Source organism: Oncorhynchus kisutch, linkage group LG4 (genome assembly GCF_002021735.2).
Source record: "Oncorhynchus kisutch isolate 150728-3 linkage group LG4, Okis_V2, whole genome shotgun sequence".
Lineage (NCBI taxonomy): Eukaryota > Metazoa > Chordata > Actinopteri > Salmoniformes > Salmonidae > Oncorhynchus > Oncorhynchus kisutch.
In genome coordinates, this window is record NC_034177.2 from 56,097,715 (window position 1) to 56,115,174 (window position 17,460).

The 17,460-nt window shown below is 38.2% G+C and overlaps 1 protein-coding gene across 1 annotated transcript in view; it reads left to right on the forward strand.

Moving 5' to 3' along the window:
* Nucleotides 1-17,460, forward strand: part of LOC109888927 (phospholipid phosphatase 4) — a 108,122-nt gene that overhangs the window by 28,397 nt on the left and 62,265 nt on the right. Inside the window, exon 4 of the mRNA XM_031821686.1 lies at nt 16,369-16,459. Coding sequence (XP_031677546.1) covers nt 16,369-16,459 — 91 coding nt within the window. The remainder of the gene's footprint in view (nt 1-16,368; nt 16,460-17,460) is intronic.

Here is a 17,460-nt window from a genome sequence, read left to right on the forward strand (position 1 = left end):
CGTGTCTGATAATCTACTATTTATATAGGATTGGATAAAACATTGTAATAATGGTCCTCTGAGTATATTCATTGTTTGTATACTTCCACTGGTATGCCAGCCAGCCCTGGAGTTTTCCCAGCCTTAAAGGCTTTAATTGCATCAAGAAGTTCCTCCTCTGTAATTTGGCCTTCACATGAGTCTTTCTGTACAGATGTTAATTTTACATTATTATTAGGGAAATAATCCATGCAATTAGCTTCAGTTAGTGGAGATGGCGTAGCCTGAAACGAAAACATATTCTTAAAGTGCTTTACTTCCTCTTTCAAAACATAATTTGGTGAATCATGCGTGACTCCATCATTTATAACAAGTTTCAATGCATTTTTTGGGGTAGTATTTTCTATATTGAAGATTGAAAAATAATTTGGTGCATTTTTCCCCATATTCCATTCAGTTCGCTTTATTTTTTATAATATATTACACTGGATCTTTCTTGAATAAGTTCCTCCATTTCTTTTTGTTTTTCCTCTAACTTATTCTGTGCCTCTATGGTAGAGTTTTTATTTGCTATCTAACTGTACTGTTAGTCCTTCAATTTCCTTTGATAATATCGACTCTTTTGATCTATTGCTTTTGTTTTATAGATGAGTACTGAATTCCATGGCCTCTAAAGGCACACTTAAAAGTGTCCCATACAATAAGGGGATCTGCTGTACCTATGTTGTGTCTGAAAAAGTCAGTTATGCATTCTTCTGTCCTAGTTCTAAACAATATATAATTTAGTCGGCTTTGATTAAATTTCCAATATCATCTCCCATGTGGAAATTCTATAAGAGTAATATATATGCCAATTATGTGATGATCCGACCACATCCTGTCCCCTATCAGCACATTTTAAACTTTTGGTGCGAGAGAATGGCATAAGACAGTAGTCAAGACGACTAACTTGATTAAGCCTCCGCCATGTATATCTCAGGGTATTTAAGTCTCCATATATCCACTAATTCTAATATATCCATGACATTCGTGATTTCCTTAAGTGCCTGTGGGTGATAGTTTGTAGTGTGATTTCCTTTCCGGTCCATAGAGGTATTTAAGGCCATATTAAAATCTCCCACCATAATAATAGAGTCTAGTGTTGTCTGTAGAGTTGATAGATTCTTATATATATTTTCAAAGAAGCTTGGATTATCATTATTTGGACCGTATATTTGAATTAGCCATATATGTTTATTGTCCAATAACATATTTAAAATAATCCATCTACCTTGATGATCTGTTTGGACAATTTGCACATTTGGATCAAAATGACTGTTAATTAAAACCATCACCCCTTTTGAATTTTCTTTGCCCATGGGAGAAATATATTTTGCCTCCCGTCCTTTTTCCACAAAACTTCATCTAAAATTGTTGAATGAGTTTCCTGTAAACAATAGACATTATATTCCTTCTCTTTTAGCCAGGTAAATACTGATAGTCTTTTCTTATTATCTGCTAAGCCATTACAATTGTAACTGGCTATACTTATTTCACCGCTTACCGTAATGAGACACAACTTTCAATTCTATTTATCAAAATATATGTTTGTAAACGTACCATTAAAAAGTAACATGATGATTGATTGCATTTTTAGCTGTACCATGATATTTGCATTGCTACTAAGTAAACCTCCAATCCACTATTCCACCCACTAAAATCCTCCTCATCCACCCGCTAAAATCCTCCTTACGACCCCCCGTATCCCATAGTCCTGAAAAGACTGGGATCCATCCTTCGAAAAGTGCACACAGTGCCATTTACAGAACAGAAGTAGATCAACCTCCAAATACATTTCCATCGCCCTCACCTCGATTTGTATTACATATAGCCATCAATATATATATATATTTAAAAAACCCTGTTTCTTATTTTCCATAATTCGCAATTAATATTTGTAGAAATGTAGGCAATTTATGCAAATGATTTTACCTCTCACCAGTCTCGTCTTTACCAAAATTACATTATTGCAAGCAATTATTATATTAGCAAACAATTATTGTGAATCATCCTATATTGTCCCTAACATATTTTACTCATTCGCAACAGTTGTGGGATACGCACATACACCCACACACTCATACACACTCAACCCTTTCCCCCCACACAACCATAGGCTCACATTCTCAACAGATGCTCCATCCCAGAGCCCAACTCAAGAAAGGTCTTGATTTACAAATGCATATAAAGTTGCAGCTGTATGAGAAGGCCTGCAAAACTGCAACATTTAATGGGCAGAAATGGAGAGATTTTATTAACCATTTTCACGTCCTAAATGATGGAGGTCAAATGTACACCTTTTCCCTGAGTTTACAAGTTTATCAACTTTCAAAGCAAAATTACTTTCCCATTGTTCCTCAACTGCAGTGTATGATTATACCATTATGTACCTCTGAGTCTCTACTTTTATCCAATGTAAAAAAAAACACAATTCCAAATGTTGCTACATTTGACCGATTTGAGCTGGTTGGTCACAACTGTTGTTTGATCATTTTCATTTTTCAGCTAGGCCTAGTTTGGGTGTCTAAAGATAAGCAGCTGTAACATCGCAATGCCTTCAATATTGTGGGATGAAGATGTAACATATTCTGGCAAATTTATATTTGTGAGGAAGAGCAGGGCTACCCAGCTGGCAAGGAATTTTAGCAACCAGGAAATGTGGAGCGATTTCTGCATAGTGCATCTTTAATTGTCATTTGACTGTTTGCAAGCCTTCCTAATTAGCTGATTGCAAACCTGTGGCCTTCTGCCTCAAGCACTTCTGTTCCAATGTTAAATAAAAGAAAAATGCTACAATTAATATTTTTTTCAACGTGAGACTCATTAGCCTTGGCTCATTTTCTGTGAAGAACATGTAAAATAACACATTTTCAATGAGTGCACACTGTGCAGCCCCCTACACATTTATATTACTTATGTGGTGTTCGTGTCCACTGGACCCAAGAGTAATAAAAGTGTGGAAAAGTGGGTAGATGAAAACAAGTAAAAAATGAAGAAAAAAAGGTTTGCTGTGTGCCTTCATTCTGTCTCCCTCCTCCCTGGGCCTTCTGTTTCAACATAGCACCAATAATCTGTCTGTTTCCCTGCCTGTCTGCCTCGCACTCTTTACACTTTGTAGTGTGTGAAAATACACAACGTCAAGTTCGCGTTCACAGCCGACATGTCCCTAGTGTCCTACGTGCCAAAGAAAGGCAAAAATGTGGTACTCATGAGTACGCTAAATAGGGATGGGAGAATCTGTGGCCTGGAACATCAAAAAACAGAAATCATAATGGATTGCAATGCCACAAAAGGAGGGGTGGACAATTTAGACAAGCTGTTGACTGGCTACAGCTGCAAAAGAAGAACCCTACGCTGGCCTCTTGTGAAATTCATCAACATCTTGGACATCTCGGCATACAACGTGTTTGTTATCTGGATGGCGTTGAATCAGATTGGAACAGTGGGAAGCTCAAGAGGAGATGGCTTTCTCCAGGAGCTGGACAAGGCATTGGTAAGACCTCAAATCCAGAGGAGGCAACATATCCCATGGACCCCAGCTTCTGCAACCATCATGAGGAGGATTCAGGAGGAGGATGCTGGTTCCCCATCCACCCAACCCACAGAAACAACAACTCCAATACCGCAAGTAAGTGTGAGTGATGATGTTGCATGTGTGTGTTTCTGACTCTCCTACCTTGGCCTGCTGTAACTATATATGTTGGTGAGTGATGCTGCTGGCAGATGTAGGTAAAAGTTCTGAACTAAGTGTTTTCATCATTCTAGCCGGTAGCAACAAGAAGAAGCGCTGATAGGTGTGTGGACCAATGAAAGACTCTTCCATAATTAAACATAATTATTTCATTAGAGGTTCTCTTTTTAGAGCCAGAAATGTCAATGATATCTGTCTTCCAGACTCTTCCTTTCATACAAGAAGAACTCAATTTAATGATACTCATGTTTGTAATCATTAGACCCACATTCCTGTTTTCTCTCTCTCCCTGAAAATTTGTTAGAAATCTCCCTTTAATAACCTCTCTGGGATCGTTCGGGATGCTAGCGTCCCACCTCGCCAACAGCCAGTGAAATTGCAGGGAACCAAATTCAAAACAACAGAAATCTCATAATTAATATTCCTCAACCATACAAGTATTTGACATCATTTTAAAGATACACTTCTCGTTAATCCAACCACAGTGTCCGATTTCAAAAAGGCTTTTCGGCAAAAGCAGAACATATCATTATGTTAGGTCAGCAACTAGTCACAGACAGCATTCAGCCATTTTCCAACCAAAGAGAGATGTCACAAAAAGCAGAAATATAAAATTAATCACTAACCTTTGACGATCTTCATCAGATGACACTCCCAGGACTTAATGTTACACAATACATGTATGTTTTGTTCGATCAAGTTCATATTTATATCCAAAAACCTCAGTTTACATTGGCGCCATGTTCAGAAATGCCTCCAAAACATCCGGAGAAATTGCAGAGAGCCACATCAAATAACAGAAATAGTCATCATAAACTTTGATGAAAGATACATGTTTTACATAGAATTAAACTTGTTTTTAATGCAACCGCTGTGTCAGATTTCAAAAAAGCTTTACGGCTAAAGCACAATATTCAATAATCTGAGAACAGCGTTCAGCCACAAAGCAAGCCAAATTGTGGAGTCAACAAAAGTCATAAATAGCATTATAAATCTTCACTTACCTTTGCTGAACTTCGTCGGAATGCACTCCCAGGACTCCCACTTCCACAATAAATTTTCATTTTGTTGGATTTACTTCCCATATTTATGTCCAAATACCTCCGTTTTGTTTGCGCGTTTAGGCAAACACAATGCGCGAGTGCAAAATCCAGACAAAAAGTCAAAAGAGTTCCATTACAGTTTGTAGAAACATGTCAAACAATGTTTACAATCAATCGTTGGGGTCTTTTTTATAATAAATCTTCAATAATATTCCAACCGGACAATAGTGTATTCATTACAGAGGAAAAGAAGGAACGACGCACCCGCGTGTCCGCGCAGTAAATAAGTGATTGGCCTCAGCCTAGTCCAATTGTTGAAACAGCTCTTATGTGACACCCTTACACAATAGAAGCCTCAAACAACTTTCTAAAAAGTGTTGACATCTGCTGGAAGCCTTGGGAAGTGCAATCTGGCCCCATAGACACAGCATATTGGAAAGGCAATCACTTAAATTAAACTACAAACCTCAGATTTCCCACTTCCTGGTTGGATTTGTCTCAGGTTTTCATACCATTTGAGTTCTGTTATACTCACAGAGATCATTCAAACCGTTTTAGAAACTCCAGAGTGTGTTCTATCTGCAGCACAGCTTGTGGGGTGCCGCAGAATTCTATGGCACATTATTTAAGTGTCAGCCATTGTTGACAACTTCTTGTGACTCTCAAACCCGGATCCGGGAGCGTAATCATCGCCTGACACTAATTAGTATAACGTAACGGACATAAATCTTCCTAGAAAATCTTCCTATTCATGAAAATCACAAGTGAAATATATTGGAACACAGCTTAGCCTTTTGTTAATCACCCTGCCATCTCAGATTTTCAAATATGCTTTACAGCCAACGCTAGACAAGCATTTGTGTAAGTTTATCATAGACTAGCATAGCATTATGCCTTGCTAGCAGCAGGCAACCTTGTCACGAAAATCAGAAAGGCAATCCAATTAAATCGTTTACCTTTGATGAACTTCGGATGTTTTCACTCACAAGACTCCCAGGTAGATAGCCTACAAATATTATTTTTGTAGGCGAAATAGCTCCATTTGTTCTTCACGTTTGGCTAGGAAGTCACCCGGAAATTGCGGTTACCACAATGCCGAAAAATATTCAAAATTAGCTTCATAATATCGACAGAAACATGGCTAACGTTGTTTATAATCAATCCTCAAGGTGTTTTTCTAATATCTATTCGATAATATATCCGTCGGGTCAATTCGTTTTTCAGTAGGACCGAGTGGAGTAATGGCTACCTCTTTATTTTACGCGAGAATCTCTCTCGGAACCACCATGTGACCACTTACGCAATGTTGCCGCCTACGGCTATTCTTCAACAGAAATGCGTAAAACTACGTCACAATGTTGTAGACACCTTGGGGAATACGTAGAAAGCGTAAGCTCAATGATGGCACATTCACAGCTGAATATTGGAACGCAACGCTTTCAAAACCTGGGGCACTTCCGGATTGGATTTTTCTCAGGCTTTCGCCTGCAACATCAGTTCTCTTATACTCACAGACAATATCTTTACAGTTTTCTATCCAAAGCTGTCAATTATATGCATATTCTAGCATCTTGTCCTGACAAAATATCATGTTTAAAACGGGAACGTTTTTTTCCCAAAAATGAAAATACTGCCCCCTAGTACCAACAGGTTAATGCTAGTTAATGCTAGTTTGACCACCAGAGGGAATTTTTGAGAAGTTAAGTTATTGAAATGACATGGAGCTGTAGACCTAAGAGTCATGTTTACTGTAGCTGTTTTAGTGTAACTTACTTATTGGCATACAGGTGTCATGACTCTCTCTCTCTCCTGGGTGAGGATCACAGGGATCCATCAGTTAGGCCAATGGCTGACAGAAAACCAAACTCTCTCTCTCTCCTGGGGGAGTTGTCCTGGTATTATGTCTTAACCTATTGCGACGAGCAATCCCGTATCCGGGAGCGTAATCATAGCCTCAAACGCAGTAGCATAACGCAGCGGACATAAATACCCCTAGAAACTTTTCCTATTCATGAAAATTGCTAATTAAATGAAATAAATATATTCAAACACAAGCTTAGCCTTTTGTTAACAACACTGTTATCTCAGATTTTCAAAATATGAGTTACAGCCAACGCTAGACAAGCATTTGTGTAAGTTTATCATGGCATAATGCTATGCTAGACTCTGCTGGCAGCAGGCAACATTTTCACGAAAATAAGAAAAGCAACCAAATTAAATCATTTACCTTTGAAGAACTTCAGATGCTTTCACTCAGGAGACTCCCAGTTAGATAGCAAATGTTCCTTTTTTCCAAAAATATGATTTTTGTAGGCGAAATAGCTCCCGTTTCTTCATCATGCTTAGTTGAGAATCGACCGGAAAATGCTACAACTATAACGCCAAACCTTTTTCAAAATTTGCTCCATAATATCGACAGAAACACGGCAAACGTTGTTTAGGATCCATCCTCAAGGTGTTTTTAACATATATATTCGATAATATATCCGTAGAGGCAATTGGTTTCTCATAAGAAGCGATTGGAAAAATGGCTACCTCAGTATTTTACGCAAGATTTTCTGCGGGAGACACCATGTGACCACATGCTATATATGGTCCCTTACGGCCATTCTTCAATGGAAATGCCTAAAGATATATGTCACAATGCTGTAGACACCTTGGGGAATACGTGGAAAACGTAAGCTCATTCGTTGCTCATTCACAGCCATATAAGGAGTCATTGGCATGAGGCGGTTTCAAAAAATGCGCCACTTCCTGGTTGTATTTTTATCTGGGTTTCACCTATAACATCAGTTCTGTGGCACTCACAGACAATATCTTTGCAGTTTTGGAAACGTCAGAGTGTTTTCTTTTTCAAAGCTGTCAATTATATGCATAGTCGAGCATCTTTTTGTGACAAAATATCTTGTTTAAAACGGGAACTTTTTTCATCCCAAAATTTTTGTAGCGCCACCTAGTCGCAAGAAGTTTCCAACCGGATCATAAATTCCTGGCAGGAACTCTCCCTTTGGTTCTGCAGTATTGAGAAAGAAATGTGATGTGTGTAGAGAGAGACTTTGCCAAAACTCCAACATCCAAAAGTGGACAATGAAACAATATTTCTAATATAAAGAAGGTGGGAAATGACTGGTGGGGACACAAACAATAATCATGCAATATAATTTATGATTTTGTGATGTCATTAAGGATGGTATAACATGATAACTGTAACTCTGAAGGTGTACACATTCTAGTTATCAGGTTGGCATCTAAATGTTGTATAAAATAAATGATTAAGTATAAGAATACTTTTGTGAAGATAAAATGTGATTCTTGCCTTCTAAATGAGAATGGTTTTTCTCATGAACTTTTGCGAAGTGAGTAACCATGACCAACTTGATGAAACACCCCATTTTTACCCAAGCATAAAAGGACTCGTAACGAAATGTAAATTAGATTCAAACCGGGTTGCTGCCGGTGTGTGAAGTGGTCCTAGCTGTACCCTGAATAATCAACCATTGAGACCAGTCCACATGCAGCGCAAGCTGAATACGTTACCAATGGTTAAATCTCTACCGACCAGACAGCGTGGAGCAGTGGCTACAAGGCTGGAAATGGTTAAAACTACAAGACCAGAAAATGGTAAGACCCTATGAAACTCTCAACGAGTGAAGAAGGTGAAGACTATACCAAACATTCTCAGTCTGCAGCTGGGTAATGTAAAGTAGTCTAGAACAATCTACACAGATGGGAAAGAAAAACATTGCCCTATCACCACTGTGTGATAACCCTCTGATGGATCCATTATAACGAACACTCCAGAACAAAAGAAGCCTATGTAGGACCTTGATCTGGTGGATCAAATGAGACATCAAACCACCACATGGTTCTTATGGCTGCATGGGCAGTATTGAGTAGCTTGGATGAGAGGTGCCCAGAGTAAACGGCCTGCTCCTCAGTCATAGTTGCTAATATTTGCATATTATTATTAGTATTGGCTAGCAAACACTCTGAAGTTTCTAAAATTGTTTGAATTATGTACGTGAGTATAACAGAACTCATATTGCAGGCAAAAACCTGAGAAATTCCACTTCCTGTTTGGATTTTTTCTGGGTCTGGCAGATTTTCAACCCAGCTCTCATTGAAATTACAGCGAGAAATGGATGAGTTTTCACTTCCTACGCCTTCCACTAGATGTCAACAGTTCATAGAACTTTGTCTGACGACTCTAATGTGAAGGGGGGTCGAATGAGACAGGAAATAGTCACCACTGCCACGAGTTGACCATGCTTTCACCATGCACATTCACATGGGAAGGACCTGGGTTCCACCGCTCATCTGAAGTCATTCTAATTCTCCGGTTGGAACGTTATTCAAGATGTATTTAAACACCATTCTAAAGATTGATTCAGTACATCGTTTGAGATGTTTCTACTGACTGCTACGGAACTTTTGGACATGTCGTCACGTTATGGTGGACACGCTTTGTGACTTTGAAATTGTTTACCAAACACGCTAACCAAAGTAGCTAATTGGACATAAATAACGGGCATTTTCGAACAAATCAAGCATTCATTGTGGACCTGGGATTCCTAGGACTGCATTCTGATGAAGTTCATCAAAGGTAAGGAAACATTTATCATGTATTTTCTGGTTTCTCTTGACTCCGACATGGCGGCTAATTTGGCTATTGTTCTGAGCTCCGTCTCAGATTATTGCATGGTTTGCTTAATCTGTACTTAAAAAAAAAAAATCTGACTCAGCGGTTGCATTAAGGAGAGGAATATCTATAATTCCATGTGTATAACTTGTATTATCATCTACATTTATGATGAGTATTTCTGTTGAAACGATGTGACTATGCAAAATCACTTGATGTTTTTGGAACTAGTGAATGTTATGTTGTTATGTTGTGAGTGTTATGCACCAATGTAAACTCAGATTTGTTTATATAAATATGAACTTTATCAAACAAAACATGCATGTATTGTGTAACATGAAGTCCTATGAGTGTCATCTGATGAAGATAATTCAAGGTTAGTGATTCATTTGATCTCTATTTCTGCTTTTTGTGACTGCTATATTTCGCTGGAAAATGGCTGTGCTTATTGTGGTTTGGTGGAGACCTAACATTATCGTTTGTAGTGCTTTCGCTGAAAAGCCTATTTGAAATCGGACACTTTGGTGGGATTAACAACAAGAATAACTTTAAAATGATATAAAATACATGTATGTTTTAGGAATTGTATTTATGAGATTTCTGTGGTTTGAATTTGGCGCCCTCTATTTTCACTGGTAGTTGTCATATCGATCCCGGTAGCGGGATTGCAGCCATAACAACCCCTTTCCATTGTGTAACAAGCCGTCATATCGGGTTAGTCCACTAGGGACTGTGTTCCATTGCATTATGTCAGTAATCAATCATCTATACTCTGTGTGTGTTTATGTATTTCTGTGTGATAGTTTAGGTTAGTTAAAAAATAAATAATTAAGCCAATTTGTGTATAGCTGCATCATCACTTAGGCTAGGGTTCGTGCAGATTTACGAGGTCAATGATGTTCAGAATGATGAGGTGCTAATACATTAATAAGTGACTTAGATATGAATATATCTTATAAGAGTTTAATTCGGGAGATAGTAACTCGTTAAATACGTTTTCCTGTGGTGCTCCAAGTTACTAATGAGTTAACTGTTACAAGATTAACCTGTTGCGTCGAGCAATCCCGGATCCGGGAGCGTAATTATAGCCTCAAGCTCATTACCATAACCTTAACTATTCATGAAAATCTCAAATGAAATGAAATAAATATATTGGCTCACAAGCTTAGCCTTTTGTTAACAACACTGTCATCTCAGATTTTCAAAATATGCTTTTCAACCATAGCTACACAAGCATTTGTGTAAGAGTATTGATAGCTAGCATAGCATTAAGCCTAGCATTCAGCAGGCAACATTTTCACAAAAACAAGAAAAGCATTCAAATAAAATCATTTACCTTTGAAGAACTTCTGATGTTTTCAATGAGGAGACTCTCAGTTAGATAGCAAATGTTCAGTTTTTCCAAGAAAATTATTTGTGTAGGAGAAATCGCTCCGTTTTGTTCATCACGTTGGCTAAGAAAAAAAATGAAAATTCAGTCATTACATCGCCAAACTTTTTTCCAAATTAACTCCAATAATATCGACAGAAACATCGCAAACGTTGTTTAGAATCAATCCTCAAGGTGTTTTTCACATATCTATTCGATGATAAGTCATTCGTGGCAGTTTGGTTTCTCCTCTGAAGCAAATGGTAAAATACACGCAGCTGGAGATTGGGCAATAATTGCAACGGAGGACACCAAGCGGGGCACCTGGTAAATGTAGTCTCTTATGGTCAATCTTCCAATGATATGCCTACAAATACATCACAATGCTGCAGACACCTTGGGGAAATGACAGAAAGTGTAGGCTCATTCCTTGTGCATTCACAGCCATATAAGGAGACATTGGACCAAAGCGCATTCTTAATCTGGGGCATTTCCTGTTTGAAATGTCATCTTGGTTTCGCCTGTAGCATCAGTTCTGTGGCACTCACAGATAATATCTTTGCAGATTTGGAAACGTCAGAGTGTTTTCTTTCCAAAGCTGTCAATTATATGCATAGTCGAGCATCTTTTCGTGACAAAATATCTTGTTTAAAACGGGAACGTTTTTTTATCCAAAAATTAAAAGAGCGCCCCCTATATCGAAGAAGTTCATTTAAAGAACTCCAGGACAGAGACGAGAAAGAAGTTAAACAATGTACTGTATAAACTGCAGCATGTCAGCTAAAGCGATTGAATTCACAAATGCATTTGACTGTTTTTAATATTGGCTGTCAAACTAAAAAACAGAAGCTGGCTTGATGAAACTTTGTCAATTTTGTCTGTTCTCTTTGTTCGCAATGTCTTTTTATTTTAGATAACACAGTTACCATTAAAAAACGAGCTGTTTAAAACCTCTCTAGGGTATGTGGGACGTTAGCATTCCACCTGGCCAACATCCAGTGAGATTGCAAATCGGCAAATTCAAATACAGAAATACTCATTATAAAAATTCAGAAAAGATACAACGATTTTACATAGGTTTAAAGATGATCTTCTTGTGAATCCAACCACGGTGTCAGATTTCAAAAATGCTTTCCGGGGAAAGCATACCTTACGATTATTTGAGAACATCGCCATGCAGACAAATCATTACAAACAGTAATCAGCCAAGTAGAAGAGTTACACAAGTCAGAAATAGAGATAAAATGAATCACTTACCTTTGATGATCTTCATATGGTTGCGCTCAGAAGACATCCATTTATTCAATAAATGTTCCTTTTGTTAAAGTCTCTCTTTTTCGATAAAGTCTCTCTTTATATCCAAAATCCTCCGTTTTGTTCAAGCGTTTTCTTCAGTAATCCGCAGGCTCAAACGCAGTCACAACAGCCAGACAAAAAAATCCTAATTGTATCAGTAAAGTTCATGGAAACATGTCAAACCATGTTGTTATTCAACCCTCAGGTTGTTTTTTGCCTAAATAATCGATAACATTTCAACTGGACAATAACATTGTCAATATGGGGTGGCAGGGTAGCCTATTGGTTAGAGCGTTGGACTAGTAACCGGAAGGTTGCAAGTTCAAACCCCTGCGCTGACAAGGTAAAAATCTGTCGTTCTGCCCCTGAACAGGCATTTAACCCACTGTTCCTAGGCCATCATTGAAAATAAGAATTTGTTCTTAACTGGCTTGCCTAGTTAAATAAAGGTAAAATATAAAAGGTAAACAAGAAATGCACTCTTTTGGTCGCGCACATGAAAAAGCTCTGTGACACGGCAGGGTCCACTCATTCAGACTTCTCTTATTCACTCGTTTTTCAGAATACAAGCCTGAAACCATTTCTAACGACTGTTGACTAGTGAGTCCTAAGTCAATGGATACTGTAATGGCATTGAATAGAAAACTACAACAACAACAAAAAATCCCACTTCCTGAATTGATTTTTCTCAGGTTTTAGCCTGCCAAATCAGTTCTGTTATACTCACAGACACTATTTTAACAGTTTTGGAAACGTTAGTGTTTTCTATCCAAATCAACCAATTATATGCATATCCTATCTTCTGGGCCTGAGTAGAAGGCAGTTTAATATGGGCATGCTTTTCATCCAAAATTCCAAATGCTGCCCCCTGCCCTAGAGAAGTTATTAATAAGGGTGGAGATTTGTGAGGGTTGAGGAGTACTGGAAAGGTGTGACTCCAGGTTACAATAGGCCATAAATATACAGCTGATTGTCGATTGTCCTCACCTTGATTATCCTGTAACAACATACTGTAGCATGACCAGGATCTCTATTCATTTAAGTGAACAGATTAGGGCTTTCAGGAGGAAAGGAAAATCTATTAGAGACATTTCAAAAATACTATTATATTGGGATTATGTAGCTGAAATGTACAGTAGTTGAAATAAACATCTGCATTTTGAAAGAGTATTTTTATAATTATTTTATTAACAAAAGCATAAAGATGTTAATGAAAAAATACTGTCCATTATATGCTTGATCCAACATTTTATGTAATTTTAATGCAGGGTTAATAATAATCGTTGGATAACAGATCGGCTCTCGGAAATCATTAAGAGGCGGCATCTATCTTCTGTATGTTTTAAATGCTCCAGGACCACCGACATTTTTTTAAATGCCTGATGCAGGACTCTAGTTTCAGAGAAGAGAGACTCTCTCAGACTGAAAACACCTCCTTGGCGCACATTTTTGTCAACATCCACCATCCAACATCCACCAACATCCACATCCACTAGCTGTGCATAATGCTATGCTAGGCTATCAATAAACTTACACAAATGCTTGTCTTGCTTTGGCTGTAAAGCATAATTTCAAAATCTTAGATGACAGGGTGATTAACAAAAGGCTAAGCTGTGTTTCACTATATTTCACTTGTGATTTCATGAATATGAATATTTTCTAGTAAGATATTTTATCTGTTGTGTTATGCTAATTAGTGTAGTTGATGACAATTCTCCCGGATCCACGAGGGGTAGTTCTAAGAAGTTAATCCACCTGGCGTGTCAGATTTCAAGAAAGCTTTACAGCAAAAGCTATCCAAGCATTTACGTTAGGACATCTGTCTCAGCAGACAAAACATTACAAACAGCTAGCAGCAAAGAAAAGCAATAAAATTAATCACTTACCTTTGATGATCTGCGGATGTTTGCACTCACGAGACTCCCAGATACACAATAAATGTTCCTTTTGTTCGATAAAGATGATTTTTATATCCAAAATACCTCAATTTGGTTGGCATGTTTTGTTCAGAAATCCACAGGCTCGAGCGGTCACAACGGGGCAGACGAATAATATTTCAACCGGACTGTAGCGTTTTCAATAGGAGAGAGAAAATGTCTGCTCCAAGCTGTTGCACATGCAAAACTCTGCTGGCACCCAGCCATCCACTGACGCGATGTGATCTTTCTTGCTCATTTTTCAGAATAGAAAACTATGTCTAAAGACTGTTCACACCATGTGGAAGCCATAGAGAAAGGAATCTGGTTGATAACACTTTAAATGAAGGGAAGGTATGCAATGGAACAGATAGGTTTCAGGAAAAACAGCACTTCCTGGCTGGATTTTCCTCAGGTTTTCGCCGACAATATTTTGACAGTTTTGGAGACTTTAGAGTGTTTTCTATCCTAATCTGCCAATTTTATCCATATTCTAGATTCTGTGCCTGAGAAATAGGCAGTTTCATTTGGGTATGTTTTTATTCCAAACATCAAAATACTGACCCCCTACACTCAAGAGGTTAACACCTCCATCGATAGATCAGCGTTCTAACTCCCCCTTGTGATAGTTTGGTGCAATGACAGAATGCTATCATCTACCACTAACGGTGGCAGCATAAGATCAAAACTTTCAAAGGAAGAACCACTGTAGTCTAGCTCTCCCCTCACTGGAGAATATCGATCACCTCCAGTTCATGGCTTCAGCCAATCAAACTGACCCCATGCACCCCACACTGACCCCATGCACTTATCATGCATCCTGTGATTGGTCAGATGCTCCTAGCAGGCTAGTTCATCTAGTCCTTTGCATGCTCCCTCAAACGTATACGTTTTAGCACGGCCCTGAACCATGTTTTCTGGTCTGAGAACGTGAGCGGACATGTAGCCATGGGATGTGTAAACAAAGTAAGTTGTTGTCGATGTTGTTGTCATTGCAGTATGTTCAGAGTAGCATTATTCGATGTAGTTCTCATTCCTGTTATTACTTAGTTACTACTACTGATATTGTCTGCAATTATTAGTCACTGTCTACTACTTCCTATTTCCTATAGATTTAAATACAGTCCTTGCTCTTGAATGTTGGTGTGCAATAGCTTCATATATGCTATATACAGTCCTAGCCATTATTCTTACTGTCCTATTGCCATACTAGTCATTAATCTGGTGTTACTATGTAATACATGGAACATTATTAGGTCAATATTAGATACAATCCCATATCCCATTCTATCGTACTGCATATTTCCATTCAGGCCAGTGTATTTATCTCCTGTATAGCATATTCATTCTACAGTATCTCTGTTTCTGTCCGTTACAGAACCATCCCCATGCATATGCCCATGTTCATCTCCAGTGTGTATAAATAAAGTTCCTGTGTGTGTTAATTCTTTGGCTGCTCCCATCTAACTGTTTGTCACAGGTCAGCAAATACGCAGAGTGATAGCGGCTTACTGCTGTCCCCTGATACACATTGAAGAAGGTTAACACCATAACGTCTGTGTAACTTCCTCCCCTGCCTTCTATAAAAAGCAAGGAAAATTATATTAAAAAACTAAAAAGGAACTATCTCCAAAAAGTAATTTTATTGTGATGACAAAATAACATATTTGTATTGACAAAGCAACAATACGCAAACTTTGCTTCTCCATCTCGCTTTTGTGCTTCACTTGCCTATCCTGTATCTAACCCATAGTCATCCTTCATCCCAGAAGTTAAAGAGCCCTACTCAGTCTGACCTCTCATAGACCCGCTATGATCTCCTGGGTGAGGTTATAATTGCCAGAAAGCGATAGTGATTTTGAAACAGATTGCTTAACTGATACAATATATTTGAATTTAAAGACTTAAATGATCAAATTATCGCTATCTCAAGGGAAATTCGATGTGCTGTGAACATCAATGTGCTGCACATCTTATGAATCAAGTGAAGGAAAAACAGGATTATTGAATTGGAGCCGAAAGTAATTAACACTTTTTGAAGCAGAAATTAATAACCTGGTGTCTGTGAATGCCCAAGTCTCCTATGGAGTGACAGCCACTGAACAGAACACAATGCAGAATGCTCCCTTTAGTGCAAGAGATTCCAGAGCACAATAAAGAACCTTATCGGTGGCAGCTCATTTTGCACTATTTTGACTAAAACTTTTAACGGTAGATGCCACACTGCACACTCCCAGTGGAAGGAAAAGTAGTTTTGTGTCAAGCCAGGAAAATCGCTCTAGTGGACCTCTTTGGGAAACGATTAAGAGTTCCTGTAATCGGCAACAATGTTAGTGATACTGTACGTAAGTGTGTTGTTTGTCTTTAGATTGCGTTTCTTCTTGTTTTCGTCACAGGCAATTTCGTTTCTCACTCCTTTGGCTGTGATATTCGTGGTGAAGATCATTCGGCGGACAGATAAGACAGAAATCAAGGAAGCGTGTCTAGGTATGTAGGTTTTGAACCCTTAAATTGTCTCATCATTTTATTTGAACTGTTATCATTATTTACATCCTGCAGACATGCTGTGAGTATGATTAAATATGTGGTTGTAATGCAGGCCATACCACATCTCACATCCTGTAGGAGGAATAGTAGTTGGTAAGGTAACATCCAATGAGGATCCGTATAAGCAACTTTAATAAGGTTAATTACATAATCCTCCTTTCGTTCTTCATAGTCACCATTATCCTGAATCTGTGTTTTATTATGCCAATTTTTGGTCACACTATAAACAAACTACAACTTATAAAGGCTTTATATAGCATACATAAAGTCATCAGAAGCATGACATTTAAGATTCACACATCATCTACAAGCGTATGTCATACTATGTATAAATGGTGGATAAAGTGTGACAACAGTGGTGTTTTCTAATGCGGACTTGATGTGAAAGAAATACGGTAGGGTTGTGATGGCTGGTCTAATGTGTGGGAATGGGGTCGGCAGTGTAGCCTAGTGGTTAGAGTTTTGGACTAGGAACCGAAAGGTTGCAAGTTCAAATCCCCGAGCTGACAAGGTACAAAATCTGTCGTTCTGCCCCTGAACAGGCAGTTAACCCACTGTTCCTAGGCTGTCATTGAAAATAAGAATTTGTTCAATAAAGGTTAAAAAAATATAAAAAAATAATAATGAAATCAGTGAGTTGATATGTCCATATTAAGTGCATATTCTGTATTTTTGCATTACTGAGGCATAGAAATTGTGGGGGGGTACTAAACTGACATATGGAATTGTTTTACGATGGTAGTCCTATGGATCCTTAAGCTATTTGATTTGGAATTTTAGGAACCCTTTAGATACCACTCAAATAAATATGGTGCGGCAGGTAGCCTAGTGGTTAGAGCGTTGGACTAGTAACCGAAAGGTTGCAAGATCAAATCCCAAAACTGACAAAGTAAAAATCTGTTGTTCTGCCCCTGATCAAGGAAGCTAACCCAAAAATAAAA